General features: G+C 36.1%; 1 protein-coding gene across 2 annotated transcripts in view; it reads right to left on the bottom strand.

The window, feature by feature from the left end:
- The window catches only part of LOC138711823 (uncharacterized), a 90,908-nt gene that overhangs the window by 59,488 nt on the left and 14,109 nt on the right, over positions 1–17,311 (bottom strand). Inside the window, exons 4-6 of one of the 2 annotated variants that reach the window (XM_069843080.1) lie at positions 12,335–12,379; positions 6,666–6,710; positions 2,206–2,900 (exon numbers count right to left, since the gene is read on the bottom strand). In XM_069843080.1, the coding sequence (XP_069699181.1) occupies positions 2,577–2,900; positions 6,666–6,710; positions 12,335–12,379 (414 nt within the window). In that variant the 3' untranslated portion in view covers positions 2,206–2,576. Of the gene's footprint in view, positions 1–2,205; positions 2,901–6,665; positions 6,711–12,334; positions 12,380–17,311 lie in introns of those variants that run through there. The other variant, XM_069843081.1, reaches the window with a different exon arrangement.

Here is a 17,311-nt window from a genome sequence, read left to right as displayed (position 1 = left end):
CAATGCGCTTCAGTATTCTTCAAACTAAACAGATCGATATTAGTTTCTACAATTAAAAACTTGCCGATTTCTAATGTCATTACAATATTTGAGGGAGAATTTTGACAAACTGTGAAATAAAATGGAAAATATTCTCGACATAGAATGTTGTTTTCGATCAAAAAGAATGAGTCTTGACAGCAGGAATGGCGAAGATAGAAAACAATGTTACAGTCACCTCTATTGCGAAATAACTGATGTGATTTGCCTTAATAGAAAGATTTCGAACCCTCCAGATCCTTTAAACAGTTAACGCTATGTTATTTCGAACCCTCCAGATCCTTTAAACAGTTAACGCTATGTTGACATCACTGATGAAAGAGCCAATCAGAGCCATTCACCACATGTTACATGACATGAATAAAGTTTACTGTAGGCTTACTTCGGTATTAAAACATGACATCTCGTTTGAGATTTACCATTGTGGATGATATTCATCTATTTAGAACAGCTCCAGATGGACAAAATTATTTAGGCCAAAGTTGTTGTTGTTGTTTTCTAATGCCAGGCGTTTGACAATAAAGTCATTTGACCTCTTGCACTCCAATATTTTTCAAAGATATTATCATGACCAGCCACTGAAGCACAGATGGCTCAAGAAAGAATTTTTCGTTGAGATTCCAATAGACAGAAGCTGGAGTCATGAGTATTCTACCAAATGAAAACACTCCTTTGTTTAACTCGCCATAACTAGGAAACCGGTAAAGATTTTCAGTAGCAACCACTTTTAAAAGTAATTTCCATTCTTCCTCAGCATTTCTTTCGCTTTGACACCCATCTAACGTAAAAAATAAAAAAGTTTGCGCTTACCAATTTTTGAAGGTGTAAATGTCTATTCTGAACAGATCACATCGAAGTTAGTATTTTTTCTCACTTTTCAAAAAAGATTTTCATTTCGAATTTGTTTGTATGTTTTCCTTAGACTTTGAGCTATCAATTAAAAAAATTACAGCGCGATTGACTGAATATCACGGAAGCTATGACATGATAAATCTTTAATGAAGCGGGAAATATCATATAATAGAGCCTTATGTTAAAGGAATATGTGCACTGATCTCTTATGAGTCTTTGCGAACTTTTACAAACGTGAACATATGTCACTGCTGATATCAACATAGTATTAACTGATTAAATTTCCAATTTCTTTACTGTGTTAATATTTAGGATTTACCTTGATTGACTAGTTTCGAAGTCTTGTGCTTCATTGTCCAATGCCTTGTCAAACTAGTCAAGCAAGGTAAATTATAAATATTAACACAGTAAAGAAGTTGGAAATGTAATCAGTGATATATAAGTGTTAAAAGTGTATACAGGGTGATTCATTATTACGTGTAAATACTTTGTATGTGTATTGTAGAGGTGAAACTAAGACTAAAACGTTCTATACAACTTTTTCTCAAAACCTTTAATGCCAGAGTTCCAGGAGATGGCACCTACGTCGTAGTAACTGCATAGGCATTACTGTTCTCCCACACATTTAGTGTGATATTGTGGGGAATCAGTTACTCAGACCTCGAGTTCTACCTCCGCGGTTGAATGGGGAAATCTACCGCATATTCTTGGAACCCGAATTGCATGGTCTGCTACATGATATCCCTCTTGCAACGCGAGTGAACTTATGGTTTATGCACAATGGTGCTCCTGAGCATTACTGCCGCAATGTAAGGGCTATCTCAATGCTGTGTATCCAGATCAATGGATAGGCCGCGCAGAGCCAACTCCTTGGCCAGCCAGATCACCGGACATGAACCCTCTGGACTTCTATCTTTGAGGCCGCCTGAAGTCGTTAGTGTACGCCTCTGCTGCACCTAACGTAGAAGTACTACAACAGCGAATTGAACATGCGTGTGGAATTGTTCGTAATGAGTTGAACAGGCTGTGTAACGTTCAGAGATCACTAAGGCGGCGAGCACAGGTATGTCTTCAAGTTGAGGGACAGCACTTTGAACATGCATTACACTAAGAATTGTGCAAATTTGTAAAGTCTAGAAGAAATTGCTAAAGTTGTTTGGCAATACAACTACTAAGGATCAATTGTAACAGCATGGCAATATACGACACATAAGATTTTATCAAATTTTATCATTATTTATTATCAATTTTATTAATAATCTATTATTGATTTTATAAATGGTCTTTTAAATATATTGATATATTGATATTACATCACCATTCTACTCATAATTAATAAAATTCAACAATTAAGTCTTTCCCACCAATATTAATTATTGCTAACATTTGTATTTTGTTAATAATTAATGCAAGATATAATATAATATGCTTGTCATTTTAATCATTTCATATGTGTTTTGTAACATGAGTTATATGTATCTGCAATCATATCGACCTTCCAAATTTATATTTTCCTGGAAATCTTTTTCTACATTAACCTTTTTACTTATAAGAATACTACATAAAACTCGTGAAAATCTATTTCTCATGCATATTACAATGTACATTTGTTAATTTGTTCAAGGTTTAGATTACGTGTTTCTTAACATATCTGATGATGCCAAAAAGCCGAAAATGTTAATATTCTATATACAATGTTGTAACAAATAAACATTTGCAAATAGATAAATCTTATAGATTGAACTTAAAATTTTCATTATATGAGACATGGAATGCTGACAAGAAGCATTACACTTTTGCACGACAATGCACGACTCCATACAGGCAACATCACATGAAATCTGTTGCTTCGGTTTGGATGGGAGATCTTTGACCATCCACCCTACAGTCCCAACCTGGCGCCAAGTGACTTTCATCTCTTCCGTCTCATGAAGCACTTTCTGGCAGTAAAACGTTTCCACAACGATGCTGGGAGTGACTTCATGGCTCCAGATGTTGGCAGCAAATTCCTATGACAAGGGCATACAAACGTTGGTGTACCGGTATGATAAATGCCTCAATAACGGTGGTGACTATGTTGAGAAGTAGCCAGTGAATCTCTGTAAATACCGCAATAAATATTCCTTCCTTATTGATGTTTTTGTTTCCTTTATCGGCCATTGGAACTTACTTGCTGGATGAACCTTGCATTACCAAGAAATTCAGTAATAGTTCACAGTTTTTCTTTCTTAATCTTCTTGACTCTCAACACTTCTCTCAATAAAAATGTGCTTTTCCTGATGCAGAATTTTTGCGCTTAAAGCAAAATTATGAAAATTATTTTTATCTCATTTTTCGAAACAATAGAAGAAATGTCAGAAGGAAGTGAAATAGGGAGAGGAGTACGAGAAGGATGCGCTTTATCATCTACACTGTTGAACATTTACTTGGAGGATTTAGTGAAGAACTGTTTTCAGTACATCGGAGGGGTGATAATAGGAGGAAGAATAATAAAGTATATAATGGCGTCAGACCTCTGGAAAAAGAACTAAGGAAGAGACCAGTGAAGTGCTTTGTGTGGAGTGTGGCTTTGTATGGGAGAGAAACATGGACATTACGACGAAATGAAGAGAAACGACTAGGAGCATTTGAAATGGAACACGTGAAGTAGACAGACAGAATCAGAAATGAAGTTGTGTTGGATAGGGTGGGTGAAGAAAGAATGATGCTGAAACTGATCAGAAAGAGAAAAAGAAATTGGTCGGGTCATTGAGAAGAAATTGCCTACTGAAGGATGCACTGGAAGAATGGTGAACAGGAGAAGAGTTCAGGGCAGAAGAAGAGATCAGATGATAGACGACATTAAGATATGTGGATCATATGCGGAGACTAAGAGGAAGACAGAAAATAGGAAAGATTGGAAAATGCTGGGTTTGTAGTGAAAGCTCTGCCCATGGGCAGAACACGTATGTATGTATGTATGTATGTATGTATGTATGTATGTATGGCGTTGTTAACAGAAGAGGAGACAATACTAAGGAATATGCTACTGGAGCTACATGAAAGCTGTGAGCAGTATGGGATAACGATAAATGCTGTGATGTGTACTATCACCCCTCACAACATTAGACCTTCTTTTTAACACCCTGTATACAAATTTCTAAATTCATATTTATCAATCTTATTAATATCATACCAGCTTGTTTCATATATTTCACATGCATACCATACATAATGACCCACTTTAAGCACTGGGTAGCACATCAAGGAATTAAAATTCGTTTATCCAAAATTTCTTTGTCATCGCGGCATTACAGAATACATTCCAAATTTTTTTTACATAACATAATTATATTTAAATACTTATTACATTATAATTTTGTAAAGTCATAGCAAGTGGTACTCTGTTTGTTGACATTCACGTACACAATACATAGAAACTCACTGCTCTATAATTTACCCAAAGATATGACCACAAGTTGTAAAATATTGTACACTGAGTTACAATCCTTATGTATCATGAACTACCTTTGACATACCTTGACTAATTTGATTCGGATAAGGTACAGCAACAATAGGAACTTTGGGACAAACTGACTTAAATCGATAATCTGTGTTAATATTCACCTTGCAGAAGGATTGATGTAAAGGGAGAAAATATCATGGTGAAAAATGTGTTTCCTAACAAAACAGGATTTGGAAGAATATTAAAAATGGACAAATATTTAAAAGACAAATGAATCACTTTCAATATTATTGAGAATGATGATGATGATGATGATGATGACGACGACGACGACGACGACGACGACGACGACGACGACGACGACGACGACGATAACGAAGATGACAATAAAGATTATCGTTGAGATATTTTATAAAGGATTTTCAATGTATTCTTCAAACATATTCTAATTATGACAGCACATTTGAAACTGCATAGGCTTACTGAAGGTACTGTACTATGCATGGTTCATTTGATTAGGCGTAAGAAGAATTCTGTCTTTCATCTAGACTTTACTTTCATGTTTGAAGACAATGGAGATATTCTATGAATACTCCTGTCACATGGGCCTTCAAAAAAGTCAAATAATTCGTGGTCAAATAACAAACTGTTGAAGAGAATGTGCCAATGAATGATTATGAACTAAGGAAGATGAATAAAAAGAAGAAAATAACTCATAGTAAGTTTCGTGTAGGTGAAGCAAAATCAAGTTCTTAAAGTAAAGTAGACAAAGTGTCCCAAAGGTTGGTGTCATGGGAAAAATAGGAAGTAATTGATGTAATGACAATAATTTGTTACAGTTAAGCGAATGTAGATTAAATGAATGCAATATGCAAGATAAAGCCAAAATTCAGCATGTCTCGGGTCTTTCTCTGTCAATGACAAACATGGGATGAATTTCACTGTTGCCATCCAATCAAAGAGACCTGGAAAATTAACCGTCAGTCGAAACTTCAAACTCCTTCACGAGACTTGTTCTGTAGGAGAGAGACCACATATAGGGTGTCCCATGGTAATAACAGTTCTGTTGCAGTACTTGATCAATGTAACAGGAAGTCCCACCAGATTATTGCGAAAGATTGAACAGGAACTTGGAATTCCTAAAACCTCTGTGCAAAGTATTCTGCAATATCATAAATTTCACTCTTATAAAACAAACTTTTGCAGGTACTGCATGGTGATATTGGGAAGAATTTGTAATTGGTTTACTAACAATGAGTCCAAACCTGAGGAGTAGTGGTTAGTGCGCCTGGCTGCAATACCAGGTGGTCCGGGTTCAATTCCCAGTTAGAACAATTTACCTGGTTGAGGTTTTTTCCGAGGTTTTCCCTCAACCCAATATGACCAAATGCTGGGTAACTATCAGTGCTGGACCCTGGACTCATTTCACTGGCATTATCACCTTCATCTCATTCAGATGCTAAATAATCTAAGATGTTAATAAAGCGTCATAAAATAACCTAATAAAAATACTAATAATGAAATAAACAGTGCGAGTATCATGGTCATGTCAACTGACACAACATGGTGTAATGAGCAAGAGAATTCCTACATAGCACAATATATTGATACCCAGAATAACAGTGTGGTGCATGTACATGGACAACAGATAGTGGGACGAATTTTCCTTGCAGGATGCATCAACGCTGAACGATGTCTGCAGCTCGTAAAAGATGTGTTGGAACAGTACGTTGGCGATATGGTAGTAGCAGGAAGTAGGAGAGTCTAATTCCAACAAGACGGAGCTCCCCTGCATTTTGGTGTACGTGTACAAGAATGCCTGGACTATGGTTCAGTTGGACCTATAGAATGACTCTCCAGACCTCACAAACCTTGATTTTTTCCTGTGGCAACACCTTAAATCTGTCCACATTCAACTGATAATCTCAAAGAAGATATTAGTGCTGCATGTCACACCAACAATGTTTTACAATGTACAAAGATCTTTCCATGCTCGTATCCCGATCTGCAAGGCTCATGAGAGAAACCAATTTGAACATCTTTTACAGAAATGCTTTTTCTATCTCAAAGACTGAGATATCAATATTATAAATAGGTCTATACAATATTCATTACATCAAGACTTCCGATTTGCCCTATGACAGCAGTCTTTTGAGACACCTGGTATAAACCAAAACTGTTATCAGCATCTGTTCTAAAACTAAATCTAATTTATAATTTTTACCACTGTACTTTTCATATAGTGATCCAATGATACAGCTTTTAAAGATCTATATAGTTACTATATATTATACTGTACTGTAAATTGGTAAATCATGGAGTTACTTACAAAGTTGGAGAAGATCATTGGAATTAGTTCTAGTTGTACCAACTCCTATAAAAAGAAAATGAAATTTAAATAATTATGTAGACAATATATCTATGGGTCAGTAATTGCCAGTGCTGCCATGCTAAGGAAGATGGCAGTAACTACAAAAAATATAAATTTGCCGTGTTTGGTATCGTTGGATTCGTCTCGATATTTTGCAATACAAATTTATTTTTGTTCGAATTAAACGAAAAATCACTTACTGCTTTGCTGTTTTTTCAACCTCAACAGTGACAGAAAGCAGTATGTAGCCTACAGACTACACAACTTTCTTAAACTGTATTACAATCCCGACCTTTAACCTCAGTAATGACAGAAAGCAGTATGTAGCCTCCTGACTACACTCTAAGAGAGCAGTGTCGGTACCTATACAACTTTCTTAAACTGTATTAGAATCCCAACCCTCAACCTCAGTAATGACAGAAAGCAGTAAGTATAGGCTACACTATAAAAAAAACAGTATCTTTCTCTATACTCCTGGCACTCTGAATGTAAAACTTGCAATGATTAGGGCTTCCAGTGCAATGAGACAAATTATAATCTTGGATACAAAACAATATATGAATCAAGTAAACACTTTGAACTTCATTTTTTTAAACATGATGTGCAACCTGTCCACCTTCCAAAGTTTTGAGAAAATCTCCAAACAAAAAGTGAAGGTATAACAATAAAAAAAACTGACTTTGCTAATGTTGAAAATACGTCATTCTGGTAAAATATTTCTGAATGTGAATAACCAACACGTTATGTTTTGGCCGCGAGTTGAATTGTTCTTAAATTTTCTATTCAATAAAGCAGAAATGAATAATCTTTATTTCTAGTGTATTTCCGGCTGGCAATCATTTCGCGAAAAATTGATTGTATTTTTATCTGTAAATTCTGTAATTTAATTCTACTATAATAAAATTGAAATCCAAAATCATCCTTCAAAGTGTATTTATTTCTAGTACTGTACAATCAAAGTAAGAAATACGTCATACAACAAAAAAAGGCAGTTACTTCCACTTACTACTTCAACAATCAAAGTTCCTTTATGCTCTGTAAAAGGTAGTATCTGCTGTAATCAGTTTGCGGAAAATTTAAATTTCTGATACCATAAATAAATTTTCCTGCTTATTTTACAACTACACTTTTAAGAAATGAGAAAGCAACGCGAAGTATATTCAACTTTGAACACGTTTTTCTCAGTTACGAAGTTCATGAAGTTACTGCCTTAACTGAGTAGTTACTGATTTAACACTAATCCTAATAACAACAAAGAAAAGAATCTACAGCTATCTTTCATCTGAACACTCACTATGATACCATCTCCACAATGTGTATATCCGAGAGTGGACCCAAAAGTAACCGGAACCAAACTGTTGCGTTCCCATGCTTTGTAGTTACGAGTTGTGCTGTTAGGTGGTGTTAGTTTGGGGTCTCCCGCGACCGCTAGTGATTTGGCATCAGTCTGAGTTAAGTGGTTTGTTTGTGTTGCTGTGTTGTTTGCAATCCTGTTTCAACCGTTTGACGATTAGTGAGATGACCAATCACAAGGAACAAAGAGTGTGTGTGAAATTTTGTTTTCTGTTAGGGAAAATTGCAGCTGAGACCATTGGGATGCTTTGGCAATCCTTTAATGATGATGCTTTGGGGAAATCACAGGTCTACATGTCAACTTAAGACATGCCACCCTCTGGGCATCCTTCGACAAGAAGAAATGACGAAAACATTGCCAAAATCAAACGTGCAATTGATGAAGATCGTCGAAAGGCCATTGACGAAGTGTCTGAGCAAACAAACCTGTCATGGAGCATGGTCCAGCGAATTTTAACTGAAGATTTGCACATGAGACGGGTGTCTGCAAAATTTGTTCCTCGCTTGCTCACAGATGATCAAAGAGAAAACCGCGTGAGAGTTTGCCGCGACTTGGAGAGTGAAGTGCAGAACGATCCAAATTTTCTTAAAAGAATTGAGATTGGAGATGAGTCTTGGTGCTATGAGTATGATCCAGAATCAAAGCAAGCATCGAGCCAGTGGAAAATTCCAAATTCACCACGACCCAAGAAAGCACGTCAAGTGCGATCCAATGTGAAAACAATGTTGATTTGTTTTTCTGATGTGAATGGCATTGTCCACAAAGAGATCGTTCCACCAGGACAAACAGTGAACCAACATTTCTATTTGGATGTGTTACGAAGATTACAAGAGAGTGTGCGACGAAAACGGTCTGAAATGTGGAGAAATGGGAACTGGTTGCTTCACCACGACAATGCTCCAGCCCACACAGCTCTGACGGTCCGACAGTTTTTGACAAACAACGTGGTGCTTGTGCCTCATCCACCTTACTCACCCGATCTGGCTCCGTCGGACTTTTTTTTATTTCCACAGATGAAGAAATGTCTGAAAGGAAAGCGATTCAGTGATGTGGATGACGTCAAAGAAAACACGCTAACAGCTTTGAATAGTATCCTGCCTCAAGAGTTCCAGCACTGTTTTCAGCAATGGCAAAAGCGTTGGGACAAGTGCATTAATGCACATGGACAATACTTTGAAGGGGACTAAAGTACTGTGAATGTAGAGTGCAAAAAAAAAAAAAAAAAAAAAAAAAAAAAATTCCAGTTATTTTTGGGTCCCCCCTCGTATCACTGGACTAAATGTAATACTTCACTGCTTTTATTAATCTTTATAGTGTATATTAAACTTTAGTGCTCTGCTTATTATATCTGAGTGCTAATACATTCGATATCTGTCCAATTCCAATGGCCAAAGTGGCAGCCCTTCACTGAAGTGGTGCCTTCTGGTAAATATACCTGACTGAAAAGATAATGACAGTTTCAAATCTCCAACATGTTCAAACCACGTTTCAACTATGACAATGCTTTTTAGTTCTTTTAAGCATTCTGATTATTGTGTTGTCTTTCTGTTTTGTGAAGGATTTTAGATAAGGGCGCAAATAGCCATAGTAGCTGACGCGCCCTTTTTAAACCCCACTAACTAACTAACTAACTAACCAACATGTTCAAGGCAGAAAAATTATGATAAAGCCATTCTAGGCATTATGATAACTAGTCTATACACAAGTAAACTAGACAGCAGTGAAGAGGGGAAGCTGGGACCCATGCTGCACTCCTGGCTGCCAGTAGAGTTACGAACAGGCTGCTGATGATTTGAAGGTTGCTTCTCAGCAGGTTACATTATTGTTGTTACCATTATGTACAGTATTGAAGTAAAAGAGTAAACGTAGCAAAGTAGCATCTTCTTTTAATTGGAATCATCTCAAAAAAGTAATCTCAATATTAGTCCTCAGCATTCCAGAATCAATTAAGCTAATGTAATTTCGTGTCATTATAGCAGTGACATCAAACTGTTGCGAATACACAGCACAGCACACAGCTAGAGTACGCTGGGAACACCGCAACAGAAAGCAGGTATGAAGAAGGGGTGTACATTTGACATTCACCAAGGAGGCACAGAAGTCAGCATAGAGTAAATAAGGGGATATAATGTGGTTATATGTGAAAAAATATGATTATTAAGAAATTGATACTTAATGCACAGCATTCCCCATGTATGTAAACAAACTATCCCTAAAATAGGGGTTGCCCTGAAGGACAAAGTATACCAAATATACATACAAGTATTAGGAAATGCGTACAAATTTATGAAAATGTTGCAGGTTAGTTTCTCTTATATTGATAAATAAAAACTAAATACTGATTTTTCCAAAACTTATTGGGTTAGGACACCTTACAGAAAGAGAAATATGGCGTGATTTGACGTACACGTGAATTGTTAAACAAGTTCGGAGATAGATGTCATATGGTCTGCTTACTCATATCACCCTGAATGGTAACTTTTATTGGGTACATCAAGGGACAAGTCGTGACTACAGCACTTACCAAAAAAGAGAATATGAAAGAAGAAATACGTTAAGATTGTGGCATTATTACTCCCTGGACATTGGCAAATTTTAGAAATCTTCGCAAAATAATTAATGAATGCTTAGATTTTGAAGGACGTCGCTTTGAGCACCTAATCAACTGATGTAAAGTAATAGCTGTGTTAATTATCATTACTGGTATTATTCATTTTAATATCTTCATTTACTACAACTCATTTCAAATACAGTGTAATTTCTTAGAAGCTTAATGTTTCAAAGAAACGTCGGCCTATTTGTTGAGGAGAACATGGGCATGCCTGGTGTGTGGATTGGGAGATGTGGACCTCCGCCCCCAATTTTCTGGTACGAAGCTGTTTGATATCTCTAATTTTGTATTATTTGTTGTAGTCTTATTTTGAACTCAGCGCCTCTACTGGGAAGTTTGAGTGTTAACCAATATTTAATCTTCGATCAATTGACGTCTGTGCTATAATTTCAAAACTAACAATAGCAGTGACAAATATCGAAAACTGTTATTTGAATGTTTTATAAACTTACACGATTCAAGGAAGCCACAACACGTGATATTAGTGGTCTGATCACATATGTATCAGATTGGCCATTCCCATGTTATAAAATTACAATATATAAAAGAGAACAGTTGTTAGGATCTCCACTGTCAAAAATGAAATTTTGGTAATGACCACTAGATGGAAGAATAGTTGCAAGCTCCATGGAGTAATACTTATTACTCTGTGTCAATTCTACGAATTCCTTTTCTCTCTGTATCGTACAGAAAAACAATATAATTTGAGTACCCCAAAAAAACCGCATTATTCTGTAAGTGTTATCATGTATCACATAATGCGATCATTTATGCATGATTGGCAACACTACCATGTCCAGTTATGGGCTGTTCAGCCATATCGTGTCATGTATTGTCGGTCTGTAGAACTACTCATGTTGTTGCCAAAAAAATCCCATATCGCAGCCAATCTGTTACATGTGATCAGGTTTAATAGCTTCTCATCTTCACTGGGTCTGATGAACACGACACCAATTACGTTCGTTCGTTCTTTTATGGTACTGGTAACTAAAACTCCTCTTATTCAAGGGCTTAATAGTTTCGTAAATACCATACACATAAATAATACTGTTCTGTGAAACAAATATATATGATTTCTATGTTCCAAGTGTTGTTTCGGATAGGTAAACACTGTTCAATTAATATAGAACATTGTGTTTGACTGTGATATATCATATTTAGTCTGCTACAATGACATGATTTACGATTTTAAAGATCATTGGAATTTCGGTTTTACTGACAATGTCTCTGTCCAGAGAATTTGTATTAATACCACTGTCACATGCCAATTCATCATACAAAATTAAATTATCGATAATGCATGCTCAAATAATAAACTGTAACTGAAGGGAATATGTGTGTCCACGAATGATTATGACTTAAGAAAGAAATTCGTATCCATTGTGGAGATGGAACAAAACAGAATTCTTGGAGTAAGATATATAATTCGAAACTGGTATCAATATCTCTGTTCTAAAATTAAATCTATTTTCGTGAAGAGCTTGAAAGCAACATATTATAATATCAACTATCTTCATTCATCAGTTACTTATAACTTAACATCAATAAGCTTCATTTAAAAACCAATAAATCTTAGTAGATAAGTTACAGACGGTTTTCAAATAAAGCTTATTAATATTATTCATAACTTAAAGGAATCAACATGTCAATAAAGATACTTACAAGCTGTCCACGATGGAAGAGGGCTTCTCCCTGATCAAATAGACCCTATAAAAAGAAAATGAGCGAGTAAAAATTATGCTGAGTCAGTAATTGCCAGTAGCAGTTACTCATTTAGCATCAATGCTAATAAGAACAAACCAAGAAAACAATAGTCTACAGCTGCGTTTAGTCAGATCACATGTCATGAAACCCTTGCACATCTCCACAAAACAAACAAATAAACAAATTAACAATTAACTTTCTTTTTTCTTTAATGTATCACATCACATTATTGTACATGTTTATTGTATTCAGGAGCCTTGTGGTCACTCAAAATTCTTTGAGCTGATGTCTATAATTTAGAATTATTATTATATATGAAGGGATGAGAATGATATAGTCCTAAGCCACACAGACAAAATTTTACAGGGGAGCGTATTGGAAGTTCCGAGTTCAATGCTATTAGGTGCACTATCACAATTTCTTCAATGAACACTTACATCATTTGTTATGTAAATTTTATAATATTCTACCAGTAGGTGCCCCATATGTACAGTATAAGAATGAATTCGTACAAAAAACAATTTTGTTAGAGATGTGGCTTCGGACTATAATTCTCACCCCTTCATATTGTGACAGCGACGTGAGATTCGAACTCACGACCAGCGTCCCGCAAGAGAGAAGATCGCGCGGAGCACTTTGTGATGGCGCGCGGCGAAGAGGGGAAAGGGCCAACGCGGCGAGAGAGGGTGTATTACGTCAACGCGACGAGTTTGCGCGCGCAGCTGCTACTTAACGCAGTGAATGTGGAACGACCTTCCCGACTATTCCAGAAGTCTGTCGATGTAGAGATATCGAGATAATTCTCTACACACCTGTAGAAAATTCTCGCAACTATGATTTTGCTATAAAAGAAGAAGCGCCAGCGAACTAGAGTGAGTTTCAGAGTTTTCAGTTATTCAGTCAGTGAGAAAGCCAGAGCAAGCAAGCCAGCCGGAGTTCGACTCGAGTGTGCGTCCACATCTGCGTCAGCATCCGAAGGCCTGAGTTCGAGTGCAGTGGACCGCAGTTGGAGGGACCTGAGTTCGAGTGCAGTGGACCGCAGTTGGAGGGACCCGAGTTCGAGTACAGTGAACTGTCTCTGAAGGTCTGTGGTTCGAGATACCGTGAACTCGAGTGACTGAGATAGAAGAACTGTGAACTGAGAACTGGTAGTTCTGATTTATAAATAGTGCTTTGTAAATATTAGTTAAGATTAACAGTTCATTGTTGTTCGTAATAGTCCAAGTAAATTGTCATTGTCGTCGGTGGAGTGCTATAACGAATACGGTGTTGAGTGGAGATCCAATTGTTGACGAGAGCGTTTAAGGTGAATTGTAGAAAGGAATTATTGTTGTGACGAATAAATTACATTGTTGTTACTAATAAAATTCACAATATGTACACTATGTACACATAGGTCTATACAAGGTGGCCCACTTAACTCTTTTACTTCTGATAGTGTGTGAAATATTTAAGATATACACAAATTGACAATTACAAGTTAAATTACATCAGTGACATCTGATGCAAGTAATGTATTTTATGTATATCGAAGAATTTTCAAGATATTAGAGTCAACTTTCTTTTTTTTAAATGAGAACCAACTATATTTTGTATTGAAAATGTTGCGTTAGCTCTGTCTAATAACTTACTACTTTACTGACTGTTTGAATAAGAGTAAACATAAGCAATGTCTGACGAAGGGTCGAACAGAGGGAGGACAATTCTGGTTAGAGTTGTGTGTCAATTAAATCACAATTACAATGTACTGTACATTTTAATACTATGGATGTGTTGCACATGGCGAAGTGAGACATAAAAGTAGTGTACAAGAAAAAATAAACAACTATTCTAAAAAAAACAATGCACAAAATCCCTAGCGTACAATCAGATTTCTTGCTGATGTCTTATCATTCAATTGTCTAGCACAGAACTAAAGAAATAAGGGTTGTATTGGGTAGCGTACTATGGGTGTGTTCGATCTTCAGTTACGTCATTATTATGAACTAGACATAAGGAGGGGGTGTCAGTCATTGTTCATGTTTACTTTTACCGGTGACATTCAAACAGTCTGTAAAGTAGTCAGTTGTTATTAGACAGAGCTAATACAACATTTGCAATACAAAACATTGTTCGTTTCCATTTAATAAAGGAAAGTTGACTAATGTCTTGAAAATTATTTCATGAAAAAAAAAATGCATTACATGTATCAGATGTCCCCTTCGATGTAATTTGAATTGTAATTGTCGGTTTGTGTATATCTGAAATATGTTACACGCTATCTGAGGTGAAAGTGTTAAGTGGACCATCCTGTATATTCATAGAGTACATCATATGCAATAAAGGGTAACTCAGTCATGAGTATGGACCAAATTATGGAATGTGAAAGCTTAAACAACATGAAGCACAGATTTTGGCCACATTGTAGTGGGAAGCCAGAAGACTGAGGATCATAAACTAAGCAGTCTGCCATTAGACACCAGATATCACTGGACTAAAATTAATATTCCCCTGATTTTATTAATCTCCTTAGTAGGTATTAAGCTTTTGTATCCTGGTTTGTATAAATGAGTTCTGTTACTTTCAATATTTGTCCAATTGGTGTTTAATTTACACAAAGGCATGCACACAAGTTGTCAGACATTGAACACCGACATACAAACCTCTTTCATTATAAAATGACACCTACATGATTTTCAGTGATAATATGAATGGAATATTGTACAGAAACATTAATAACTTTATTTTGGAAAAAGATGATCAAATAATTTATCTTGGGGAGAATTGATGCAGAGAAATAAAATATCATGATGAAAAATGTTTTTGCTTACAAAATGAGATTTAGAAATAAATACATTAAAAACAGACGAACAGATTACCTTCACTAAAGTTGTGAAAGATGATGATGGCGATGATCATGATGACCATGACAATGAAAATGACAATAACGATTACTGATGAGGTATCTTATAAACATGGTAAATGGACATAAGTTTCTTAAGGAATTTTCTATGCATTGTTCAGGCAAATCTTAAAATAATTGTGTCAGCACATTTAAAACTAATTCCTGCAGCCAATAATTTGTTTACAATATTAGGCATCAAATATTTTTTTCCTAGACTTTATTTTTATACTCAAAGAAAATTCAATTCTGCTCTCACTTGCCTCTTCATTTACCCAAATTCATTTTATACATATTCGAATGACAAATTGTAATTGTAGGCTTTCTACGCCAATGAATGATTATTATGGAAGGAGGAAGATAGATACAATTGAGAAAAATCATTATGTACTGTGTAGATGGAATAAAACAAAATTTCTTGAAGAAAGGCATATAATCCAAAACTGATATCGACATCTTTATTCTAAAAGGTAAATCTATTTCTTAATCCTTTCAATAGACTTTTTCATACGAAGATTCAGTGATAGAACTATTATAGAGAGCTGGTAAGTGGGAGACAGTATAGGAATGGGATAAAGTAGAAGAGGGTGAATTAGGGAGGGATGGATAGTGAAACAGCAGAAGAGAGTAACAGAAATAAATGAGAAAGTAATTAGCAAATAAATTTGTAAACATAAGACATATTTAAAACAGATACGAAAATTAAAGAAATTTGAAGTAAAAAAATGAAATAGAGCGGAAATGATAAACAATGAACTGATGTGCAAATGTCTGAAAATGCTAAAGTAATGGTGAACTGAAATCCATAAATGTGAAGGTCCACCACACGCAGAAATGTGAAGGTCCACCATACACAGAAATATGAAGGTCCACCATATGCAGAAATGTGAAGGTCCACCATACACAGAAATATGAAGTTCCACCATACTCAGAAATGTGAAGATCCACCATTCACAGAAATATGAAGGTCCACCATACGCAGAAATATGAAGGTCCACCATACACAGAACTGTGTAGAACTTGCCTAGATGGCAAGAGTCAGATATGTAATAATAGGCAACAGAGTCACAAGGACTGGGCAATGGATCTTGTGAACCATGTGCTAATTTGTAAGTGGTGGCTAAGAGGATTAAGACCTTTAACGGTACCAAAAGAAAAGTACTGAATGACAAGAATGACATTTCAAAGAAGTAGGAGCATGGCTTCTATATTTGTAAACTATAGCAAGGACCAATATTAACTTTTAGCACCTAAAATTCTGGGCTCTAATTATAATCCATGGCTGCTCTAGCAATACGTGTTGTTGGCATTCTATGCATGTGTTCTTTCCAGTCCTGTTGTCCTGCTCTAATTATTATTTCTATTATACCTTGTATATTTAATTATTTTCTTATGTCTTCATTCCTCTTTTTATATAGTCAGCTACGTATCTCAAAAACTTCATTTCTCCTGCTTCGATTCTTTGTTCATGGTCTTTTGTTAGATTCTAGCATTTACAACCATACAAGAATGCAGGGATTGCCATGGCCATATACAACTTCAATAAAGTTTCCTTTCGCAGGTTGCAAGGGACAGTGAAGTGCATTCCATAACCTCTCCTATCCAAAACCCAACCTCAACCTGCTCGTGGTGCAACCTGCTTTTACAGATGAGGCTCTGGGGACCGAGTATTGGCGGTATAACCACAACATCAGAAATAGAGAAAATGCTATTTCATCTCTTACGCTGGCCTGCCACGCAGTAGAAATGTTCCACAAGTGGTGCTTGTGAGAAAGGTTGGTGGACTCTAAAACTCCTCCCGTCCAGGTCCGATGGACCCATTAACCAACGACAGGTGTGGCCTCCAGTCATACTGGGGGTTTACGTGAGTGGATGATATAACCACCATTACAAACAAAAAATTGGTGCCCACTTAAAAAACGGTTACACTTATGCTAATTAACCTAATGGCAAATCCTTCAGATAAGTTTTCCGGAGGTAAAATAGTCCCCCTTTCCGATCTCCGGGCGGGGACATCTGCAGGACGTCATTTACAAAACATCCTTAAAATTCTC

The sequence above is a fragment of the Periplaneta americana genome, chromosome 13 (genome assembly GCF_040183065.1).
Source record: "Periplaneta americana isolate PAMFEO1 chromosome 13, P.americana_PAMFEO1_priV1, whole genome shotgun sequence".
NCBI classification, from domain to species: domain Eukaryota; kingdom Metazoa; phylum Arthropoda; class Insecta; order Blattodea; family Blattidae; genus Periplaneta; species Periplaneta americana.
The sequence above is the reverse complement of the archived record's forward strand: the minus strand, read 5'-3'. Positions and strand labels throughout refer to the sequence as shown.